This window comes from Anopheles moucheti, chromosome 2 (genome assembly GCF_943734755.1).
Source record: "Anopheles moucheti chromosome 2, idAnoMoucSN_F20_07, whole genome shotgun sequence".
Lineage (NCBI taxonomy): Eukaryota > Metazoa > Arthropoda > Insecta > Diptera > Culicidae > Anopheles > Anopheles moucheti.
Window position 1 is genome coordinate 62,756,793 of NC_069140.1, and position 25,944 is coordinate 62,782,736.

The 25,944-nt window shown below is 42.3% G+C and overlaps 2 protein-coding genes across 2 annotated transcripts in view; one reads left to right on the top strand and one right to left on the bottom strand.

Moving 5' to 3' along the window:
• The window catches only part of LOC128299225 (neurogenic protein mastermind), a 43,286-nt gene extending 17,859 nt beyond the window's left edge, over positions 1 to 25,427 (top strand). Inside the window, exons 2-6 of the mRNA XM_053035120.1 lie at positions 5,391 to 7,457; positions 11,385 to 11,450; positions 20,652 to 21,243; positions 22,490 to 23,710; positions 23,790 to 25,427. Coding sequence (XP_052891080.1) covers positions 5,391 to 7,457; positions 11,385 to 11,450; positions 20,652 to 21,243; positions 22,490 to 23,710; positions 23,790 to 24,625 — 4,782 coding nt within the window. The 3' untranslated portion in view covers positions 24,626 to 25,427. The remainder of the gene's footprint in view (positions 1 to 5,390; positions 7,458 to 11,384; positions 11,451 to 20,651; positions 21,244 to 22,489; positions 23,711 to 23,789) is intronic.
• Positions 3,430 to 3,961, bottom strand: LOC128299226 (general odorant-binding protein 99b-like). Its single transcript, XM_053035121.1, has 2 exons — positions 3,911 to 3,961; positions 3,430 to 3,804 (listed from the first exon to the last, which is right to left on the bottom strand). The coding sequence occupies exons 1-2, from the start codon at positions 3,959 to 3,961 to the stop codon at positions 3,430 to 3,432; spliced, it is 426 nt and encodes a 141-aa protein (XP_052891081.1).
• Positions 25,428 to 25,944: the final 517 nt, after the last annotated feature.

Below are 25,944 nucleotides of genomic sequence, written 5' to 3' on the forward strand. Positions count from 1 at the left end.
GTTACATGGCCGTGCTCTGGCTGGTACTGTCGGTTCTCTAACCGATTACCATGAAATTCACTCATTTCACCACGGGCACTCATCGACGAATGCTACTTCCGAACGGCGGCAGATCCGCTTTCCTGGTTCCGCGGCATAAGAATTGCGACCAACAAACAGAGACGAACTGTTCCGTTTTAACCGGTCTAACGGAGGATGCTTCCTACCGTTGTGGGTGGGTGAATCGACCGGTCTGGAGGAATCATAGGAAAGATGGGGGTTCAGTGGGGGCTACATGACTGTAATGCTATAGCTGCTAGGGTAGGACTCTCTGGCACGCGCGTGTGGAACCGCTGGCTCAGCTCAGTTATCTGTACTTGCATTGCGATCGGGCACCGTTCGCTAGTAGTCGGCGGTAATCGGCTGCTACCCCGAAGTGAACAGTCAATTGATGATGAGCACGCTGGAAGTACTCTGCTAACTGTTGTTTGGAGCGTCGGAAGCTGGCAACACGCCACACGCAGTTCATCTTACGCCGTGCGATGTGACGGACGCTTTCAGTTTAGGCGCGTGTGACCATAGTGCGATTTTTTCGTGCATATTAATGGAGCGTTTGAACGTGTTTAGAAAGGCATGCATTCTAATATACTTGGTAAACGAGGGCGAACTGAGATTTTTCACCTACAGTTTTCATTGTGATATTGTTAAACAACTGATTTGTGAACGTTGGACATTATCAGTCCAAGTTTGGGTGTTGCTAGTGATACAATATCTAGTGTTCAAATCATCGTTTACCGGTGATAAGTGTTATGCGAGAAATTACGTGATACTACCGATCATTGACAAGCATTCGTTCGTTGCAAACCGTGTAGAATTATGAAACGAGCGAGGCATGCATCTGAATTGCTTTCAAACATTTTCTCATTCTTCATCTATAAAACCAATGACGGTTACGTGTTTGCTATATATTTATCATGTGCTAAGCGTTAATTTGCACATCATTACGTGCAATCAGAAGTATTGATCAATATGATAAGAAATATATTCTTTTATTTTGTGTGTTGCAATGTATAACTGAAACAGTTCCAGGTTAAAGTAGCTGCTTTCGTTTCGTGCAAAGAATAAAGTGCGACTCACTATTGTTTCATGTTCTGTAAGATCAGTTGCACTAGATATTTGTACTGTGGTTGTGTTTGACAGTTTGGGTGCATTTGTACGGTACATTGCAATTTAATTGTTTTAAGCTCTAAGGATTTTCTCACCTGCACTGCTGCAGTACTTCTGATTTGATGACCAGCGATAGGTCAGTGAATGTGGTGGAGTGAAGTAGAGTGTCAAAGCTCAATGAAATGTAATTTGTGCGATAGGACACGATTTGCTTCAAACCTAGATTGTGCACTATATGCATCTATATCATGTTTTTGATAAATCGGTTTTTTGTTTATAAATGTATATGCATAGGATGTATAAGTATAGTATTAGGTAGTGAAACAAATTCAATAAGTAACTCAACCTAAAATAATTAAACGCCATTGAACTGAACGATTACATCCAGTGTTTGTAGCAAAATCTTCCGTATAAAATTTGCTGGGCAAAATGTGTCATCGATTGAACGATAATTTGTTATCAGAAATAATCAAGGTCGATGAAATGTGACTAGAGTTATATTTAACGGAAGGTTCGTTAAAAAGTGCATATTAGTGCAAATAAAACACGCACAGTATTCCTGAGACCGATAACCGAAGTCGGTAGTGTCTCGAAGGTTTTGCCAACGCAAACCAGGTTCGAAGTGTTGTGCCCGTGCGTGTCAGTATATCCACCGTGGCCGTTAAGCATATTACGAGAGACCACACTATTAGACTTTTTTGGTCGCGGTCTTATTCATACGGTAAACCTTAGTACACTGCTCCTATCTCAGTGCCCAGTGTTGCGAAACAAGGGCAATGATAATGCTAAGTTTAAATGGTTTAATTGCAACGCATAAGCATGATCCATATACCCCGAATGTGTTAGTATATAAACGCTTTGAAACGCACATAAAATGCTGCTGCCAAAGCCCATCGCACGAAAAGAAAAGCGAAAGTGTGAGCATTACGCGCATGTAGTTATAAACATAGTGAAGATACCAAGTGCCTATGGGTCGCGTCGTTTACAAGTAGCTTTTTTCATGATGCGCACAATAATGATGAATAGGGGAGTGTATGTGTCCTCATAATGTATGATGCTTCCAACCGTTTAGTTTTGAAACAGCCCGTGAATGATAGTATAACACGTACCGTAAGAAATGAAATAATTTGCTATTGTATGTGTCTTGTTAAGGAACACCGACGATGCTATTTGCAAAAATGCTGAAAACAATAGCAAAACGTAGCGTTGCATTTATTTGTGCAGCGTACAGCGTAATGCTAGCAATAATTAATTTCACTTGCGATGTGATTGAGATGCATTTACCATAAGAGCTGTATCCAGTTTCCAATTCGACAGCGTAAACTGCGTGGTTAATGACTGCCAGAGAGGTAAAAGAACATCGAACCATCTCATCGACAAGAGCTAACAAATGGAGCATTGAAGTAACACTTGCCAACGGCACAGCGGGAGCACTGCAGACGTTTGCCAGTTACGCAGTTTAAATTAGAAGCAAAAAATCATTATGTTGATTTGTTACAATTTTTATTCTATAAATACTAATCTTCGTTCCGGGCGTGCGGTACTAGTATTGGCGGTATTAGTGCTGGTATGCGATGGTGCGCTTGACGCCATCGGCCAATAGTAAACAAAGTTAAGAAAAGAACCCCCTGTCCCTAGACTGTTCAACTTGCTTGGTGAAAGCGGCGCAGTAGACATTTTTCAAAACCCATCGCGTCGTCGCCGCGTGCCTGTACGCCATCGACCGGGCGATAGCGTTTGGTAAAATGTGTACGAGTGAAGCCATGAGATGAGACGGGAGGTACGTACACCTCAGACAGCAATAGGAGCAACAGCAGCACCATCATCATCTTCCGAATTCACCGAATCATCTCAGTTGTGAATATTGGAGAAAAAATAACTCTATCGGTTGTATTGAGCACCGGCTTCCGCCGCATGTACATTACATTCCGGCAACGGAGAAACGACGAGGTTCCATCACAACACTCTTCTTAAGAAACGTCGATCACAAGATCAACATCGCCCTGGTTGCTCCGGTCCATAGTGTTCAACACCTATCGCTTGATATTCGGTCCCAGACGAGCAACCGGCTCACCATTATTAATGAATGTTTGGGTAACTATCTTAACTGATATCGTTCTAATCTTATTTTATTTGAAAGAGATACATTTTACTGTTTACAGAAGATTGTTATAGTTTTGGAAGAATTTTAATATCAATGCACCACACACATACCGGTTGAGTCTTAGGACAACTTCATTGCCTGGCAACGGGAGTTAGATTGAATGCTACAGTTCATACATACTAACTGCTGGTGGTGTTGCTTGTTTGGTCCATGCCGTACTCTTCCTTTAGGCATTGAAATGCACTGTACGCACGGTCGCACGGATTGTCGATCGTTTCCAAATTTCTGTCATCCAGACAGGCGCGATGTGTAGTGATAAATTGGATCTCGTCATCCGCTCTGCCCAGGTGTTCCCAGTTCGCATGCAAATTGATCCCTTCGTCATCGTCGTAAAGATTAAGTGTGAGCCCGAGACATCTCACGAAGCAATGTGTAACTGGATCGTCCGGAAATGCGTTCATACGGTATTCAGTTTTCAAATCTTCCGTCATTCCTTGCACAATCTTGCTGCAGGATTCAATCAGCGATTCTATATCGTCCGCTGCGCTTATAAGCTGTAATAATGCCATTTAGAGGGCGAGATAAACAAATTTGAAACGGCGAATAGTATAAGCTCGTCACATGAACGATCGCTTTGCAATGTCTTCCACAAAGCACTACCTGTACAGACAAAACCGTCAAAACTGCAGCGATGAGAACGATTGACTTCATTGTTCGCCTTCCGGTAGTGTTCACTTAAACCGCTGCTGCTGCTAGCACGGCACTTGGTCACTGACAACTGTTGGCACAAATCGATTTTCTGTCAATTTTTATAGGATTGTTTTGTTTCTCTACCGTACAATATGACGTAGCTTAAACTGCCGCCTAGGATGGCGAAAGACAAATGAGGGAATCGCGTGCTGATGCCATAAAATTGAGTGGTGTTTTCGCAAATGAGTGTATTTAACTCCTTGAGCAAACCAGGAAGTTGCTCGCTAATACGCTATTCATGAGGCTCCTTCTTAAAACGAAAGCTTATCGGAATTTCGAGGCAAATTGTCAATGTTGTTTGTTATTATCATTCTTTAAAGGGCAATTACTACCGAATCTGTTGATACAACAAGCAATTGCGATGATAGAGAAAAATGTGTGTGGCAGTGCATTCGTGCAAAAGAATAATTTATGGCGCCATCCTACTCGATGGTTTTCTCTATTTTCCAATTATTTCCTACTATTATTTACTATTTGGTGGATTTTACTACAGGTGCTATGAGCGTATTATTACTCTCTTTTATTTGCTTTCAAACAGAATTTTTCACAGAAAAAATCACCGGGGGTTCAGAATTCCAAATAGTTTTGTCAAAATTTATTGAAAACTAATCAATTTTATTAGGTCGTTTATACTAGATCTTGGGAAGTCAATAGGCAGATATTGCTGTTGCATATATCATTTTCGTTGTTATTTTTAACTGCTTTATGCACTATACTGTTTTTGTCATTCCATTTACTACGCACGCTTTAGTCAGTTAAAGAAATAATAAATTTAAAAGAATGAACCTCAACTGAATAACTACTTCAAACCTTCAAAATGTGTATGTTGTTAAACCGTAACGTCACCGAAAGCAAATAGAGATGAGTTTTCCTTGCTTATCTTTTACTTGCTGTCATGATCGTACAAATTTACCTGCACCGTAATAAATAGCTCTTTTCCAAACCAAGAACATCTTGTTACGAGGATCTGAACGTAAAAGAGTCGCAAAGCGTAATGAATGTAACGGAACCTAGGGGTCTGTGCAAGTGGTATCATGGGTAACTATGGGTAAATGAATACCTAATAGAATTTACACAACTGTATTGGCTAGTGTCCTAGTGTACAAATTTAAGATTTTCTGTTATTAAGCTGTATGTGGTCGGCCCGGTCTCATGATGGTAGCGGAACCGGTCTTCACATGAACGGACCGGGCCAAAATCCCATCCGGAGCAATTCCCCGTAGCAAGGACTGACTATCCGGCTACGTGGTAAAATAAGTCCGGAGGCCTGGCCATATTAGGCCGTTCCAACGCAAACAATTTGTTTGTGGTCTGAACTAGCTGATTGAAATTTATATTATCACTATTTTACGACTTTTCTAATTCGCTTTCACGTATTTTACATTCACAGCAACAAAAATTCCTTAAGCGGCCAGCTGACGATATCGATTCCACCTCCGACTCTTATGAGCCACCGGTGAAGCTGCAACATAACGGATCGGAGAATCTTACTAAATTCTCTGTTGAGATCGTTCAACAGCTGGAGTTTACAACATCTGCCGCTAACTCACAACCTCAGCAGATCAGTACAAACGTTACGGTCAAGGCACTGACCAATGCGTCCGTTAAAAGCGAAGGATCTACGGCAAATGGTGGTCCGGGAGGTGGGATTGGTGGGTCAGGAGGAGGGAATGGAATGTCTGGACAGCAACAGCAAGCGACCAATAATCCTACACCGTCCCCGCACATGCATGATCTTGGCAATATCGTCGATTTCAAGCAGGAGCCGGAGAACGAATTTGCGGATCTTTCGGCAGCGTTGGAAAAGGACGCGGCGGCCAATGGACATTTTCCCGGACTGTCAGACTTTATTGGGGACGACACGAACGATGAAAACGACACCTTCAAGGATCTCATATCGGATCTCTCGGACTTTCAGTCCGATTTTCTCGATTTCGAGGAAAAACCCCAACCACCGATGCAGCCGCAAGGACAGCAACAGCAGCCATCATCACACCAACAACAGTCACAGATGCAACCACAGCAGCAGCAACATCAACAGCATCAACATCAGCAGCTTATGCAATCACAACAAGCGCAACAGCATATGCAGCAGCAACATCACCCGCAACAACCGCCGCACCATCAGATGCAACATCAACAGATGCATCATCAACACACCCAGCAACAGCAATCTCAGCAACATCAACCACATCCTGCAGGGGGGCAGCAAATGTTATCGGCCCTTCAACAGCAGCAACAACACCACCGGACACATCCTCAGCATCTGCAACAGCATCTTCAACAACAGCTCCAGCACCATCAACAGATCGAGGTGAAACAAGAGAGTTGCATCAAACAGGAACACCCCAGCCCTGGACTGATGGACAATATGGGTATAAAGCGTGGCGGACCACTAACTCCACAGCAGCAACAGCAACAGCAGCAACAGTATTCGAATGCATTTGGGGATGGAATCAGTGGACCTGGTAGCGGGACGGGTACTGGACCAATGACAAAACAGCGACCCGGTACTGGCTACGGCAATACTCAAAACGGACCCATGTCCGAACTATCGCCTGCAGCGCAAACACTGAAGCATATGGCCGAACAACATCAACACAAGAACGCTATGAACATGGGCTTCCCACGTACAGCTGGACCCCAAGGTCCACAAGGTCAACAGCGGCCTTCCTTCTCGGAGTTCGGCCAGTTCCCGGGCAACGATTTTATAACCTCCCCTGTCGGTGCCACAGGTGGTCCAGTGGGTTCTAATAATGCGGTCGGAACAGGTACACTACCGCTTGGTGGTGGTGCACCAGGCACTGGAGCAAGCGGTGGTGGTCCAGCAACTGGAAATGTTGCGGGTGGTCAATTTCATAAGGCGAATGTGCCACCATTCCCTGGTGCAGACTTGATTAAACAAGAGCTCTTTGCATCTCAAAATGATTTCGATCTAAAACCCTCGCTAAACCGACTGCAGTCTGCAATGGGTCCAAGCGGTCCAAAGCTAGGCTCGGTACCGGGTGGGTTCGTCAAAACGCCGAATCAACAACCAAATTCGCAACAACAACAACAGCAATCACAGCAGCAACAATATTCTCCCTACGGTTCACCTGGCGGTTTACCCAACCATGGTGGAAGTCCCGGGCCGGGTTTTATGCCGGGTCCTAGAGGAACCGGTACTGGACCTGGTATCGGATCGAACCAAGGGCCAGCTGGTGGTCCGAATGTTGCTGGAGCTGGTGGTCCTGGTGGTCCTGGCGGTGGAGGTGGTGGTGGTGGTGGTGGAGGAGGAGGCGGTGGAGGAACGGGTGGTGCTGGTGGTAACACTGGACCTAACAATGGTATGCCTCCTCGCGGTAGTGCACCTAATGGAGGATCGATGCCAGGAGGACAAAACTCAACAATGCTTCAGATGAAGCAAACGCAACAGCTGCACATCAGCCAGCAGGGTCCGGGAGGTCATGGTATACAGGTAAGTTTTAGTACCGTGTTAATGGTTTCATAGTAGTTACACCGTACAATAAATGTAGTCTAGAGATATAATAGCATCTCGAGCAGTGTAGTGAAGCACAGTTTCACTGCAGATCGTTTTTTTGAATTTTGGTATTAGCTCACACGTATGGGTGTTGATCTGGCAATATCTGTAGTGTAATATTCACTAAATTCGTATTTGTCAGTAATAATACCTATGTATGTAACAAAAGTTTTCAATTTTTTATTATTCGTTCAACGGAATTATAAAAGACGCCTTTACCTGAAACCGATTTTTAATTTGTTCCGAAGCAGCCGTATCGAAACATGAGTAACTTCAACCGGTTGAACTCCCCCTTCGTAGTACGAATACTCATCTTGGATATCATCATGGACAGTACTGCATGCCGGTTGCAATGTACTGCGATGTGTCTGATCATCGTTCTGTACATCTGGCATAGACGTACGATCCCTGGCTATAGAAAATCTACTTCTCTCTGAACATCATTATTGCACCGTGCGGTAGACGTATGGTCCGACACGCAAGTGATGTTTACCCTGCATCCCCCTAGGCGAGTGAGGATTTAGGCGGTACTGACAGTTGACTTAGAGTTACAGAGCGAACTGCAATTAATGCACTCGCAAAACGCGCAAGGAACTGCACCATCCAAACACTAATTTGCATTAATTATTCCAGAAACAAATCAATCCAAAGTATGCCGCCGTATGGTCGGATAGGTAGCAGTAAAGTTGCCCTCGTACTCTCTCGGGCTCTTAGTGGTTGGAGGTATTGTCTTGTCTGCTATATAAATGCACGAATGTGTGCTTGGGCCCATGTGCATGCATGCATGTGTGGGTGTCCATCGTGGCACGCTACCAAAGAGCAGGGGTTTAAATTTTTCCTTTTCATTTTCTTCGTACTTTACACCGCCATCGTGCATATTGCCGCACGTGTACCGAACAATCGCTTGCGAAATCGGTGGACTTTGTTTTTCGTATGCACCGACAAGCATAGCAAATGAGCTGCATGAGAGAGATTGTGAGGAATGGATACACTCACGGGCCACAATTATTTGTGCACTAGCAGCGAATTGAATCGGTACAGTGAAACAGACTCTCGAAAGGCTAGCTGTCGGAGTTATTTTTTTTAGATTGAGTAAGTTGTAAATTGTGTTTTTATTTTTTGAATGGCTAATGGTTTAACTAGAGTTCCTTCTACATTTACAACTACACTTTAGTTTACCGAAAAGTTAGTTATCTCTTCTAAATCGGTGATTGGTTTGGCGATAGCTGCTATTGATGTAATAATAGAAATGAGCAGTCATCTTGGGTGTATGATGTTGTTGGAAAGATAAATTAAATCGTAGCTGTGCTTAAATGTTTTTAATACGTTTGTTATGCACGTGTTCGTTTCGTATGCTTTTCATACTTTCTTACGCATACTTATATTATGTTCCTTACATGCTTACTATAACGTAAAAGATACAGCGATTGAATTTAGCAATCTTTGCACATAAAAAATTAGTGATCAGATCAAAGGGTGCGGTAAGTTTCACTCACTTTACACACATTTTTAGGCATCAGATGGAAAGTTCTTGGGCCAGAATCGTTTCCTATCGCAAGCTACCGTACATATCAATGTTTTCCAACCCTGACGCGTTTGAATCCTCTTGACTGTGGCACACTGATGAAGTTCGGAGTGTTCTACCCAGGGAACAGATTCTCGAGGGCGCACACAGCACCATAAATCGCAAAACTGATCATGTTTCCGGGAGAGTTTAATGGGTTTTGCGAGACCCTTATATTTCATGTTTATTACCAGGAATGCTGTTCCTTTCGTAGCTTCTTTCGCTGAACGTTTCTTTCGGGATAGGCATTAGCACTACCACTATGACTGCCAATGGGTACTACTACACACTTCCGATCGGTACCAAAAAAAAAACGACAAACCAACGTGCGCCGTCGATGTCGGTCGGTGGCAATGATTATAATGATCCCTGTGCTGCCAATGATAATGATGTTGCGAATGTCGACGAGTGTTGATGGTGGTGGTGAGTGTACCATTTGGATTGAAAATATGCGTTTGTGTGTGTGGGGTATGAATGCCTTTTTTGTGTCATGATACGATATCGATCCAGTTTTTACATTGAACGGTTTAGGCAGTTAGCTGATAGCTAATTGCATTAAGCTGATGTCTTCCGTTGAATGATTTCTTGAAAGTATTTCCCTCTAAACAACCCTTAATTAGCTGTCATTTAAATGTTTTTTTTTAAATGGACAACCTACCTACAGGATGATACAACTTTATTTGATTTGTAATTAAACATTTGCTTTTCCTTTTTTTAAGTTTTGAAATGAAAATTGTTTACATTAGAACCTATCTCTAACGCGTTATTTTTAACATAGAGTTGATTTTAATGATACCGTGCGTCTCTATACCATGCCAATATTCTTTAAAAGCCACAGTGAAATAGGACTCGTAGCGTTGCATAAAGCGATTGAATTAGCACATTTAAATTCGTGGGTTCGAAACTACTTCCACACAGGTTACAACATATCCAAATAGTTCGTTTCTCCGGGAGAGAAATCGTCAGAAATGAGAGTGATTCAATGCCTTGGTATATCACTGCATAATAATAATCGAACTGAGAGTATAGTCTGAGTGTCAGTGATTCAAGATAATCTGAACTCAATTTTCGACATGTTTGTTGGGTTGGAGGGGTTGGCCTATAAAGTTTTAAGGTTACAGAAAAAAATTCAAATACTCTCCTATGCAGTCCAGATATACGATATAACCTTCTATTAGCTTCGACAGTCAATAAGTTAATCACTATAAAATTTATTTCGAACGTATTTTTAACTCGAAAAGATCTAATATCACAATAGCCTGCGTACAAAAAAATATATATACATTAGTAAACATAATATTTATCCACAGTACGTAAAGCAGGATTTAAATAACGCACTTTCTAAAAGATTTTTCTACAGATTCAGTTAGTTCAATTAGAGATTCAATTCATTATAGATTAACTTGAACCACACCGAGGAGTGGCGTGGTGCGGTGGTGTGTAGCGGCGCTTGTCTTCACACGACAGGACCGAAAATCCCATCCGGACCAAACCTTCGTAGCAAGGACTGACTATCCAGCTACGTGGTAAAAATAAGTCGATACGGCCTAGCCGTTCTAACGAAACAAAAGAAAATGTCATAAGGAGTATATTATATAAAATAAATAAAATTAAAAAGTTAGTATTTTACTGCAATAATGTATTTTTTAAATAGGTTAAAATTTTTTTTTTCGCAAAACACTTTCTAAATCACGTTTTTTTATTCACAATTTCGTACTACTTCTTTAATACTTGCTGGTTTCTCAAAATTGAGTTTAAGAATGCGTTTCCCGCTTGCAGCATAAATAAAGAATGAATCAGTCAAGATTGCGAATGTTGATGAATAAAATTGAGTTTTTTATATCGCTTGAGCTAACTAATCATGTATTGCTTTCCATTTATTTGAACGTTCAATTTGGTTGGTAATATGGTCGGTGCTTTCATATCGATGTCCTTAGTAAGCTTATCCGTTTTGTGTGATTATTGTATTGTCTACGATTCATTTTCTAAATTCAATTTCCACCGAGAGTAATGACACACAGACCAGGTGCAGATTGGTTAGTCCTGAATGATTGTTTTAATCGATAATTTAATTGTGAGGTCAATTTTTACTAATAGTAGGTTCAAGAAACAAATTTTGTCAACTATGATACGTAGCTCGGTTGCGTATTATTAATCAATAATCAATATTAATAATCAATAATTATTAATGAATAATGTAGCACTGTAGTCTGGTAACACTTTCCAATTTATAATAACAATTGGATTCTTGTATTACGACTTATAATCATGCAAGCATTTCCTAACATTTCCATTCGCAGGTAAGCGCCAACTGCGAAACTACTATTGCTCGACAGTCCAAAAGGAACAACAAAACTGTTCACACGGTAAGCTTTTCATGTTACAACTGCAGGTGATTTGCAGTTTTGCCCGATAATTGTTATAATGTTAGCGACACATCTTTCAACTCTAATTCTGTACTCTAACTGTCTTTATCTTTTTAAATTGATGAAAATCGTTCGCTCTTCCCAAACTGAGTGTGTGACACATCGTCATTTGGGAGGCTGGCAAAATGCCATCGATTTCTTCGTAACTTACCCATGGTCCACTATATGTGTTTCAATAAAATGCCAAATTTTCGTGCAATGCACCTTATGATGTATTCTCGGTCATAGTAGAATGGATTGTTAGCAAATATCTAAATACCAATAAACCTTTATGTTCGATGGCTTCACCACAGAAGATTGATCCCTTGCATCCGGAGTGCATACGGCCTGCACACATACCAACACGCAATGACAATATTATAGTGTGCCATTATGACGCGTTCGGGTTCGGAATGTGGATCCGAGGGGGGAATTATGGGGAATTGATAAGATTAAACTCCAAAGCTACTTTCTATATCAATTCGTTTTACATATGTATGTAGCATATCTTCCGGAAGTATTAAACACTTAGTGTACGTTTAATGCGGGATTGATGGCGATCGTTTCTGCAATTAATCGATGCAGAGATTTGGAAAAAAATAAGAATCATACATTGGAACTAATATTGCAATTAGTGTCAAGGTTGAACAATTTCACAGCATCTGCCAATTCATAATATGTATCAGAGAAGCTTTTCCTTAATTTTTTAAATCTAGTTTGCCTAGTTCTTACGTGTAAAACATTTATATCGAAAAAGTTTTATACATTTTGTTTCATTGAGCCTCAAGAGCGATTGCCATATGCTCTAGTTATGCTCGTGTGATATATATCTCACAAACAGCTCCATTCTAATCCATACACTCAGCCACACCACGACCCCGGTGCAGTACAACGAATCATGCTGTCAGAAAATGTAATGAAGTTGAATTAATGATTATGCAATCATTGTCAATGATGGCGGTTGGCCGAGGGTGTGCACGCGATGTACGTAGCTCTGTATAGCTATTTTCCCCGTGCTGGTGAGGGACTGTTTACATTTTGCAGCTCAACCAAGCAACACTTTACTGGCCGTAGAGCAAACGTCGTAGTGAAGCAAATGTTTGAAGAATTAAAAAAAAATCAATCAAACAAAGAGCCCACATCGGGATGGTTCCTGCGTGGTAAATTTGTATGAGCAAGGCACAAGAATCGAATGCCGTAGTTTCGGGAAAACGGAGTGTTCGGGCAGCGTTCGGGAAAATGTTCCGGCGTGCGTACTCTCGTATATGGGTAGCCAAAACCGGCCACGCAAATGATCAACACCATTTATCTATCACTAAGTGAAGCTTTCAAACCATTTGCCTTAATGAAGCTGATAGCTCGAAGTGTGAGTATGGCTTTGTCCATAGCGGAAATACACATAAGCTATATGCATCTTTACGTACAGACGCCACAAGTCTATCAAACGTATGGTTTATTTCATCGTCGTACTCTTTGGTCACGACAATACACTTGGACGCAGGCTACCATGCCAGACACCCACCACCATCAAACACTCATTTGCCTGAACAGCTGTCAGAATAAATGGGCAATACTACTCGCTCATACTACCCCATCCCTTGACATAATTTGTTTGGCGAACACACGGGTTAAAAATAGTTACCACTCTCTATGAGTGCTTCATAACAATTGCTAGACTTTTCTGGGATTAGCTGGAAAAAGGCAGAACAATATGCAGCTACAGCATTGAAGATCTCGCTCTTTAACAAAAGAGCATCTTTCGGCTGTTTTGTGGCCAGATGAAAATAATCTAAACTGCATCTAAACTGTAAATAATGCATACGTAATGCGAGGCTCTCAATAATGTCCTTGTTTAAAGGAAGTCCATATGTAAATAGGCTTGAATGTGTTCAGTAGAAAATACGATTTTTAATTTAAAATATGAAACTACTGTCTACTTTCCCCTTTGTGGACATCATCAAATGATTTCAGAATTTAGCAGCAATATGCTAAATATAATGCATTTTCCAAATATCATCTCGTCCATCCAAAAATGATTGTTCTTTGTATCATGAGAATTGTTCAGTGAATTCCATTTCTATTGCAAGGTTTCGTTTGGACATGTTCGCTCATACCAATTCCAAACCAAATTTCATCCTAATCCTAAAGCATTGTTAATTAAAGGTAATTTACGTGCGTGCAATAAGAAAGCTTTTATTGATCAAAGATGTGCAGCGCCAAGCTTAGTATCTGAACTACGAAATGTTATTCATTTCGCTACCATTTACTGAAAACTCAAACATATTGCTAATGTATAGGCTTCCTGGGCATGATGGCAATGTAGGAGAGCTTTTGCTGTTTCTCAGCCGCAGATACAAACTTACTACCGATCGTAATTTCTTTCGGTATTGGTTGTTCTTTTTTCGTGGTGATTTTCATTGACCTCTCGCTAGCCTTAACTGGCGGCGTGTCTAAATCAAGCAGATGTTTTACCGCGGCGATCGATTTTTCCTTCAGTGCAAAGCGCTTGTCGTGCCGTTCTAGCGGTTTGTCCACACTGGCGAATGGAGCTACCTTTATAAAGTTTCGACTGTTTTCCTTGCGCCGATAGTAAATCACCTCGCCTAGTAGGGTGATCATTGCCAGCGCTAATCCGACCAACGTCGCTATGAATACACCACCCAAGCTTTCCAATGTGATACCTTCGCTGTCGTCGGTATTAGGACACTGACTGCGGGCACTGTTGTTCCAAAACTTGGCCGTAAGTGACTCAAAGTAGCGCTCTTTTTGAAGCTCCAATATGAAATAGCTTAACTCGTCCTGCAGATGGCTGCCCTGCTGCACCGCTATTCCATACGGCTGCTCAGCAAACACCTCACCAACCTCAGTGAAGTTACAGTTGCGCGATATTTCGTATCTGATTTCGGCCGAATCGTGTATGAACGCAAAGTCAGCATCGAGATGTTCGTTAACGCGTTGAAATCCATCGGCTGCTGTCGCTACCGGTTCGGCAGATTCAATTGCCGAAAGGATATTGATGTACTGCTCCTTAATAGGATAGTCCCAAACGCGGTACTGTGCTTGATCGTTGCCACTAGACAGTGTTAGGTTGCGCCACATTTGGTACAGTACATCTTCTGCGTTTTTCATGTTACGGAAGTAGTCATGCGTATCGGAATCTTTCACGACGGTGTATTTAATTCGGCTTTGGCGCGATAGCTGCTCCAGCGATTGAACCGGCGTTTGCATCCGTTCGACCGTGAGAAAGGCGGCCAAATTTGCTGTAAAGGTAGCCAGCATAAGCACCACAAAGAGCCAGTAAGCAGCCACCAGCGTTCTGCCGGAGAGAGCCTTCGGTGCTTCGCCACCACCCTGCGGGGTGAAGGAGGTCAACGCAAACCAGAAGCTTTCTTTAAGTGTAAAATTTCTATTGGAGAAATATGAAACAAACAAAACAACGTGTACTGGATCGTGTATTGCCAAGTTCTGGTCTCACTTCTCGATGCCTTACCTGCATTCATAGGGATAAGCATCCTTGTTATTTTTCGCACTATACGGGGAAAACTTATCCAGCAGCCATAGCATGACGGCAGTTGCAACGATCGCTAGCAAAATACTCAACCAAACCTCGAGTCGCAGCACGGTCATAAACTTGAACAACGAGGTTTCGCGGACCGGTTTGCGCATTGCTATCAGAATGCCTGTCTGTTCGAAGTACGGCGCTACAAAATCGACCACTTCCTCCCGTTCGGCGGTCATCTTGAGCGAGGCAATGGCAAAATCTATCTCACCCACTACCAAATCACCCACAAGACCATCCCATTTGCCATCAGCATCGCGTTGCCCGAAGGTACCGTTTCGCGGGGAAACGAGGTCGTAGTCAAAGTTCATAACCACGGATAGCTGATGCAGGAAATCGATACAGTACCCTTCCCAAATTGGTTCGCCGGTAGTCGGATTGCGCAGAATTTTGCCACTCGGATCACGCTTGCGATATGCCCAAGGTATAGATTCCGTCGTTCCGACGCGGAAAAATCTTTTGCTAGTTGGTAGCGTTTCGTTTTTCACCATCACTAGCTGGCCTTGCACCAGGCTTCCAATGGTCTGATTTGTGAGTGAGCTGATAATCGAGAGATTAAGATTGGGACGTATTAGACTGTTTTCCTGCACAATCCAAAATTGCGCCATCAAGGCCATCTGGTTCATCAGTTCTTGCTGGGCAGTGGTTACACGTGCAGCGAATTCTGGCTCTAGTTCCGGCGTACAATTAAATGCTTGTACCAAAGGTATTGGACCCTCGATCAACCATCCCACAACTACTTCCAGCACATTCTCTACATGAACGCTTATTGGATTGAAAGAGTCGGAGCAGATACACGGAGGAAGGTGTCGCAATAGAATACAGCAAGTGTTGCTGTCCAACAGCACACGATGCATTTCTTGGAAATTGTCCAGATGCGCATACTTGTCGGTCTGCAGATCGGTGAACAGCAAATTCCACTTTTCCGGTTTGCGCAATAATCCGCCGTCGATGGCTTTGTGCAGAATGGCATTCATTTCCACCGTTCCGGCTACTACCGCGTAAAAGGATGGATAGGGACGAAGATCTTTTATTCTGCCAACCGTATTCTCATCAAGCTCCCCGAAGACGATGGCTCGAAGATATGAATCAGTTACGAGTAGGTATATCGCTGCATCTACATCCCGCAGGTTAGGCAGTATGTACACTACATCGTTGCCTGCACGCGCCAGTAGAAAACTTTCCATCAGCTTCACATACGTTTGTATGGATAGATCGACGTGAAAGTAAGGTACACCGAATTCTTCCGCAGCACGTGATACATATTTCGAATCAACCCACGTTACATCCAGTAATACGGATATTCCTTGAAGAAGAGCAGCGCAAACTATGCCACGTAATTTAGTTAGAGAAATAATTATGGGAATCCATCATTTCATGATATCTTACATTGTTCATCGTCGTCAAGCTGCATACGTTCGCGATCGTATTCAATGTAGTACTCTTTTATCGTGACTCCTTCGAATTTGGGTGACACTCGCTTAATTGCATCAGCAACCATCATCGGAATGTCCTGCTGCTCCTTTTCGTGCACTATCACTATCACATGGTCCACAACCAAACAAAGATTAGACAAAACAGATACTTAGACCACCTTTTGGACGAACACTCTTACCAATCCCAATGATAATGCTTTCTTCCGTCTCATGTGTCATATTTGTTGAGGTTGTTGGATGCAATGCCATCAAAAGCGTTGTAAGATATATAACCAACATTATGCACTTCTTGGCGAATCAATGAAAAACGGTTCTCAAAAATGAAACTGAACTACTGCCATGAAGAACTGGAAATAGAATGACGGCTACTTTTGAAATTGTACAGAATATTTGATCCTACGGACAACCATCAGCCATCAAGCGATTGGTGAAGAAAGTCAAAGCATATCCTTGACAGCAAATTATTATTTTTTTTGTATACTTTTTCTCTTCTCCGTTAGCCATGTCATGCAATTGAAATCCACGAAGTAGACCCGGAATTGGCTATCATTTTATGAAAATTACCATTTATTACCCTCATCCACTAGCATACCTATACGTGATTATTATGGCATGCTTTCGCTGTGTGACGCACTCGTGCTCGCCACAATTCTTCATAATTAATTCGAATAAATCACTACTTCATAGGAATTTCGATCCAGAACAGAACCCTACTGTCCCCGACGATTTGTAACGAGGGTGAAATGCTGTTAATAGCGAAATGTATCCTCGTATCCTACCAGGGCTTGAATGTAACGATAGAATCTGCTACAGGTTCCGTAAGAAATTGGTCGTGGACAAACGCAGCTACAGTTTTGTTCGTAAAATATACGATAAAGCACCATTATGACAGTAATTCCGACAGCCAGTGCCAAAATAACCGAGTTAGAATCAAATATGTTTCGAAAGCTAAATATAAAATAAAATAAATAGGAATGTTGTCAAAAGATTTTTTTTTCAAAATGGTCGTCAAACACTGAATCAAATATTTATCAAACCTGAGACTTTGTATCTTCGCTTCGGGCTGAACTTTGTTTTGAGGATAGGTGTAAGAAAATTTGTGTTCATTACTGATCAATTGATTTGTGATGCTCTTTTCAAGATTCTGATGGATTCGTTTTAATTCAAGTGTTGTGTGTTCTTCGTACGGATCGATGTACGTTACAGACACCTGTAATTCTTGCTGTCCAGATTTCATGTTTAAAAACAAATGCATTTATCTCGGTTATACAAATTGTCTAATCTCATTATGGCTTGCTTTGCTCTCGTCAATTAGGTATTAAAGTTTAAATACATTACTTGGTTGTTTTTTGTCTGCTTGCCTTTGGTTTATTAATTTCGAAAAATAACTTTAATAGAGAAACAAATTATGAAGTGAACAAACAGTCAAAATTAATGACAATATTTTTGCTTTGCATATAAAAAAGGTTTTCAGAAACATTCGCTACGCTTTCTGACAGCAGACGTAGTTTGACACCTGATGAATGTGTCAGTCATGTAGGCTTTGCATAATTTGAACTTTTTTTGCAAAAGCTCCAAAAAGTTGGAATATTCTATCTTTAATTCACACAATTCTACATGCAAAGAACATTGCTTACGAAAGCGATCAGTGTGTTATAGGTGACATAAATGAAAGATATATTCTGTCTCCGTTTTGAATGACACGTGCATATTAGTAATACTACTGAACACTGGGCAACAACTACAAAAATATGTCGAAACTAGAAAGCTACTGTTCAACCGCAATCCAGTTGATGAATCCAAGAAACGAAAATTACCTGCTACATCTTGAGAGAAAGTATCCCAGCGTTGTGATGCTTGCGTGACTTCCCACTAAGCAACAGCGTAAAGATGATTTTTTTTTTGTGGTTGAGAAATAGATGAAAAGCCAAAACTATAAACTGGCATGGTAAGCACTGTTTTGTAAGCGAAGTATGAGTAGCAAGAGAATGGTTAGAGAAAAAACGATTCATTTCTATGCGTTGAAACGGCACATCGGCGTCCACGTCGTGGTATACGACTGACTCAGTCAACCGAGGTCGTTTTACAACTCATATGCAAATGTTGGTGTTGTTTTTTCCCGAATGATAACGTAAAGTCTCGCGTTAGCACGATAGTAGTAGTAGTTGGGTCAGCGCAACGCATCACTCGCTGCTAGTTGACCGATAGCAAGAGGAATTAGTTGCACAGAATATACTTGGATTTTCTTTACGAGGAGATGTCATATTTAACGGCTTCCTTCTACGAATGCGGCAAGCTTTGAAATGAATATATTAGTACCATTGACCGATGGTTCTTTGATAACTGTATACACATTTCTAATAAAATATTTAAATTAGTTAAAAGACTAGGTTTATATTTAACTTTGAACATCACTTCTCTGCACAATGCTTCCTTTGGTATACATCACTGTAGAACTTCGATTTAACGGGTGCTCTTGCATTAGGCCACGAGCAAGCGTTTCCTCGACATCAAGAAAACGGGAAAAGGCTGTGCACAAAGCACCACCAACATAATGGCAAATGACCCAAATTAAAGTTTGCGTTGCTAGCTTCCCTTCGCCCAAATCCACTGTGGGCGCAGTATGTTGTCGCACTCTATGGTACTGCTCTCCTGCTTTGTGCTCCTATGTTTCGGTTCCCCTGTACGGTCACAGTTCTCTTTTCTTCGCATTGCATGCGAAGGTAACATTGGAAGACGTTGATACCATCATGTACCTCGATGCGTCAGTGTACGTGCCTCCGTCTGTTGTCCGTATCCGCCGTAGGTTATTTCTCTGTCGTTCGTCCACGGCGGTCGAAGCTTCAGAAGCGAGCTTTGGGCAAAGCTTTGTCTGCTGGTACAACTGCACGTTCAAGGCTTTATCACGAGGCGGTATGGTTAATGCGTTTACCAATATATTTGAAATGTACATCCGATAATCAAAAGCGTGAAAGTCTCGAATGGGGCTTTCTGCACTGCATCAATCACATTCGGACAGATCATCAAATGGAAAATAGTGTCAAGTCTGAATAATAGTAACACTTACAACTTTTACTGAGACTTTCTAGTATAATCATACATTAATCAACCAACCGCATAATAGTTACTAGATCGAACCAGAATGAGGGAATTATTAAAAAATTCCAATCAATATAAGTTGGCAACCTTGTGCAGGCATGTATTATTCAACACATCTTACCTGTTTCAACCCATTTTAAAATGAGCAATCCTCGATCGATGAACGGGTTGAAAAGTGAAGCTCATATCATGAATTACTGTTGCTAAAATCACCTTTGCTCGAAAGAATCGATAAAGTCCCCAGTTTAATGTTAGCCATCTCACAAAAGCATAATCATTTCACTTGACACCTTGGTCGCGCCGGACACGAAACGGGCGAGAATTTGAAAATCAAACGCAGCACGCTGGAACGGCCTTGTTTGAGTACTCGTCTAATTTGGAAGTGTTACGTGATTTCAGCAAATCTCTCGCTGCCCATTCTCGTTAGTTTTCATCGCTCGTGACTACTACCACAACCGTAGCCGTTGTGTTCTGTATGGCGTCTACCCGTGATTTTGTCGTATAGTGGCATGCGCCGCATCATGTGCAACACTTTGCAACTAGAGTCCGGAAAGAACACGATTCATTTGAAACGGAAGGATAGGTTCGAGGCCACCAGTATTAAATGTATAAAGTGTGGTAGATGATTTTCTCACTGAAACACAGCCACCACCAACACCGTCGTACATTGTTATACGTAGTGGCAGGGTGTTTCACGCACCCTTTGGCACAACAACAAACGAAGAATTGAAAACTGGGAGTATTAAATGCTATTATGTCGTCAATAAATTGAACATATTTAATTTAGTGTTCCAACGATAATGGCAAGCGACTCTGTAGACCAGATAGCCAGCGCTAGTGTGAACTATGCGCAACAATAAATTAGCAAAAATAATAATACGAAAAAAAATCAGTATGGTGGTCTTTGATTACTAAAACCATTGATTCATGGTTGATTTGTTTATTATTACAACAATGTATGATAAAACATTCTTTGTTCTTTGAAATTCAGTTAGTCACTAGGATTTGCGTGTGTTGCATAGTTTATTTACGTTTCTGCGTCTATTGTTCTATTTCCCTCGTCAACAGGTTTCAGCTGGACAGCATTTGCATCTTAGCGGCGATCTTAAGTCGGGTGTATCCGTCGCGGCTCAACAAGGCGTGTTCTTTAGTCAACAACAAACTGCTCAACAACAGCAACAACAGCAACAGCAGCAGCAGAATCAGCAGCAACACCAACAACAGACGCATGCACAACATCAACAACATCAGCAACATGCGCAGCATCAACAGCACCAACAACATACGCAACATCAGCAACACCAACCACACCAGCAACACCAGCAGCATGGCCAACATCAGCAACATCACCCGCAACATCCACAACATCAACAACATCAACATCAACAACACCAGCAGCACCATGCACAGCAAGCTGGACCCAAGCAGCAAACGCCGCAAGGAAAACAGTCCGGCCCCGGCATGGGTAACTTACCCGGGGGTATGGTCGGTGGCCAAGGGGGCGTTGGCAATAATGGTGGACAACAGGCGACAATACCGAACGGACCCGGACAGGGTATGAATGCTGGCAACGTGGGGGGAAATGCTGGTCCTACATCAGGAGGTGGCCATGGTGGTTCTAACCAAAACCATTCTCAAAATCAAGTTCCCAATTCTCAAGGTAAGCATCAAACCATAGATAACAAACTATTTCTAATGTATTCAGGTTGGCGCATTCTAAATCGCAAATATGATTACCTCATTAATTTTAAAAATTGTGGAGACATCGACCCTTTCTATATACCTACACACTGCTAAGTATGGTTGTTGATATGAAAATTAAAGTACAAATGAGTAATATATGTCAAAAGATAAAGAACGCTATAGAGAACCGAAGCGGAAAGAGAACGACATAGGTGAGAGCGTCGATTGGGATAATGTAATCCGAAGAAAAAAGACATTATATTCGTATCACGGTTCGGTGTTTTTTGTTCCATAGTAGTCTCTAGTAGAAACGGAGATTTGCCATGGTGAGTGGCTTTTCCCCTCGTCAAGCGTGTTGAGCTATACAACAGCGCATATTGCGCATGATCCTGTGCAGTTGGAATCGACTGTACTCTAATCGATTGAACCCGAAATGCAATATGCCACTGTCTGGTTCAACATTTTCAGGGGAAGGTTAAAATTTGCCCGAGTAACTTTTTTCCCCATAGAAAATCCGAACGTACAATGAGCAGGGGACGTGTACGGGCCGCTCTCATATGCGGTCGGTGTATATGGCTCGAACTGCGACCGAATATTCCTCCCTTCCTGTCCGATTATGATACCATCAAATGATTTGCTTTTAGGTTAATAGATTTCCTTTGCGACACTGTCTCGTGTCCGTGCGTGTTGTTACCATTCGGGTTCAGGTTGCCTGGCAATTGCAGGTTTGGTTTTTTCTCGAAATTTAAACATTTCATAATGTTCCATTTATTAACGTTACTCTTGTGACTAAAATTTGATACGATGGAACACACATGCAGCGCTAAGCAGCCCCCGATGCATGCATTTTGAAGACAATGTCTTGCCATGGCGTAGACCAGCAGCATAAATTTCGAATGAACGAACGTACCAGTAGCGACACGTGGCACATAGGGATGTTGGTTGGTGGCGTCGTTTGTTCGATGCAAATATATGTGAATGTATGCTTTTTCTCCTGATTCACAAATATGAACTTCATCGATCGACGACAAGTCGTTAAATGAAGTGGTGTAAATGTAATGTTACGTGGGAGTGGTAAATGCAGACCGTTACTCTCACACCTATTCAATATTTCGGTAGGAAAATTATTGATGTAGCAAATATAGATGTACATTCTGCTGAAATGATGCATAAAGTCTGTGTAATATTTTCTGGTAATAACGTATGTACTTTAACATTTTTAGGATCCTCCATTGTCAACGAAGCGCAGTACACTGTTTCACAATCGCAAACAATCAACTTTACGCAACAAACGTTACGGGCACGGCAGCAGCAACACCAGATTAATGGAAATGTGGGCATGCAAAATGGTGCACCTGGTGGTCCGCAGCATCAACAGCAACAATCTGGACAGGGTATGGGAGGACCAACGCAAAATCCGCCTCCACAGCAACAACAACCGCATTCGGGTGGACCACAAGCCGGTCCGGGTGGAACTTCCGGTGCCGGCATTGCACAGGGTGGTGGAACAGTACCTCCAGGTATGGTTGGAGGTATGGTCGGTCCGGGGGGAATGAGTGGTCCGAGTGGTCCGGGAATGGGACCGAACGCAAATGTTCCCATCGGTATGGGCACCATGAGCGGTCCGAACGGTGGTGGCATTAGCGGGTTAAACTCGATGGTATCAAACTCTATGGCCTCCGGTGCTGGTAATGGTGCAGCAGGGGTGAACGGTGCTAGTATGGGTGGAAATAATGGTGGTATGATTCATAACGCAATGGCTGGTCCCGGAGCAGGTGCAGGTGGTCCGGGTAGTGGCGGTGGCCCGACAAGTGCTATGAGACACGCAGAACAGATGAAATTCTTACAACAGCAGCAACAACAACAGCAAATGATACGTGCCCAGGCCATGCAACAGCAGATGGTAGCCGGCGCTCGGCCGCCTCCACCCGACTACAAAGCAACACAGCAAGCAAATCCAGCAGCAGCGGCGGCAGCGGCAGCAATGATGCAACAGCAACAGGCACAACAGCAGCAGATGCTGCATGCTAGTGGCCGTTTTCCAGCCATGCGAAGAATCACCCAGCAACCAATTCCACCAAGTGGGCCCATGATGCGGGCACAACATGCAGCGTACATGCAACAGCAGCAGCAGCAGCAGCAAATGGCTGGTCACGGTGGTCCACGAGGTGCAGCAGGCATCGTCGGTGGTTTTGGAGTAAGCGCCGGACCCAACGTTGGCGTTGTGCCTGGACCCGGTGGTACGGGGGGTAGCAATGCTGGTGCCGGTGTCGTACCTGTGATGGCAGGACCTGTGCAACGACCCCCAAATGTGCAAGTTGGTCCAGAAGGTATGCCGATAGGTTCGCAGCAAGCAGAGTGGCGTCATATGATGGCTATGCAACAACAGCAGCAAGTTAATTTTGGTGGCACGAGTGGTGGAAGCATGCGTCCAGGGTTTGGTGGTAAGTTTTTGATTTTTGGTCAAACTTTATCCGCTTCTGAGAGCGATCCGTGTTCTAAATTAATTGTGTATATTTCCAGGTCCCGCTAGTGGTCCCGTTGCAGGACCAAATGCATCAGGGCCAGTGGCTCGATTAGATTCCTCCGGTGGACCGGGCGGACCCAGTGGACCTGTTGGCCCTGGCGGCCCTATTGGCACTGGCGGTGGAGGCGGAGCAGGCGGAGGCAATACTACCGGTCCCGGCATGGGCGCAAACAATGGCGGTCCCGGTGGACCGGCTGGTGGCAATAGTATGACAGGGATACAAATGCAAATGTTACGACAGCAAAACCTTACCATGTACCAAGGCCAAGCCAACAACAACACAGGACCGATGAGCCAAATGCAAATGCTTCAACAGCACCAACAACTTCAGCAGCAACAGCAACAACAACAAAGCATGATGAACCAAATGCAGATGAGTCAGATTCACATGTCTCAGACGCAAACCATGTCAATACAGCAGCAGCAACAAAATCAACAATCTGTGATGAATACCTTTACAACGCAATCTACGCAACAGTCCACCACAACGACAATGATTAGCGGAGGGGGCAGTACGGGCAATTCAATCGGTGGTCCTGGGGTGGGACCGAACGTGAACGGTAATATCAATCCCGGTAACATGCTCACCGGTCCAGGACCATCATCAGCTGGTCCGAACAGCAATAATGGGAACAATAGTAACAACACTGGTAGCAGTAACATGAACAACAACGGTCCCAGTAACAGCAACAACAATAGCAGTAACAATAATTCATCAGAGTTCCTAGCGTTCCTGGAGAATCTGCCTGTAGGGGATCCAAACCAGTTTAATGCGCAGGATCTACTAAACTCACTAGACAATGATAGTTTCAATCTTCAGGACATTCTTTAAGGTGAACACTAGCTTGCAGAAGCAGAAAAAAAACACTAACTCGTATAGAGTGTCCATACATCAAGGATGCTGTAGGCAGGCCATCCTGCTGGTGCTGTATATAGCTGCTGAAATTGCACAATTCCAAAGGTACACCAGCAGTAGTTCCTGGTAGTATCGGTTGTTATATTTATTTATAGCAAAAGCAAAACATTTCACTAACTAACTGTAGTGAAAACGGTAAAAAGTAACTAAATATAAAAGACAAATCAAAATGTAGCAAAGCAGACAGGAGGCAAATGGTGGCAGTAGTGGGGATTATTGACGAGCAAAGTTCCTTGCTGCAGTCAGTTGCATACACCGACGTGTTTTACTGTGTATATAGTTTCCATACTCTTTAGATCTGTACTATATAATGACGGGAAGTCTATAAAGCAATGTAATCGTCATTATATGTACTGATCAAGATCGTTACAATTCTTTTGGTTTTCCTTTTGCCACAAAAGGCAATACCAACAATGTGCATGGTAGGAAATAATTGCATATAAACTCATTACCTAACAGTACTGTTTGCTATTTAAAACGTCGTATAAAGTTTCGGTGCTCTCTCAATTTATTATATTGGTTTCTTTCGGTCGACAAAATGCGGTCAATACACATTTCACGGCATAATGGAACATTTCCTATACTTCCATATTCAGTGGTAGTGTCTAAATTTCACGTTAAACGTACAACAGCAACAAGTTAGGAGTTTAACTAATATGCGGTAGAAATAGTTTTAGTAGAGTTAATACAACAACCACGCAGTAGAACACTGGACGAGGAAAAGGGGAGTATTGGTTGACAAACATTCCTCACTCGAGTAAAGTTCATCTTTATATATATATATATATATATATATATATATATATATATATATATATATATATATATACATATATATATATATATATATATATATATATATATATATATATATATATATTACATATATATATATGTATATATATATATATATTACATATATATATATATTACATATATATATATATATATATATATATATATATATATATATATATACACTGACAAAAAATAGTATGCGTATTAGTAATCACAGACAAAGTAACGCAAAGGATGAAGTATTCTTCTTCTTGCTGTGAAAAATGACCTAATAGCATCGCGGTCAACATTCTATGTACGAACTTCACGCCCTCTCCTCATCCCATACTTCCATTACGTTGTGTTAGCTTGCATCCTAAGAGGGAGAAGTCTTTTCAAATGATGGGTTATGTCTCGAGTATATATATCGCTATATTTCGAATTACAATTGATACCGC

Excerpts from the sequence above, each read along its gene's own strand:
- LOC128299226 (XM_053035121.1), bottom strand. The coding sequence starts at position 3,961 with ATGAAGTCAATCGTTCTCATCGCTGCAGTTTTGACGGTTTTGTCTGTA. Across the intron at positions 3,805-3,910 it reads TGACGGTTTTGTCTGTACAG|CTTATAAGCGCAGCGGACGA; the intron begins GTAGTGCTTTGT and ends GCATTATTACAG.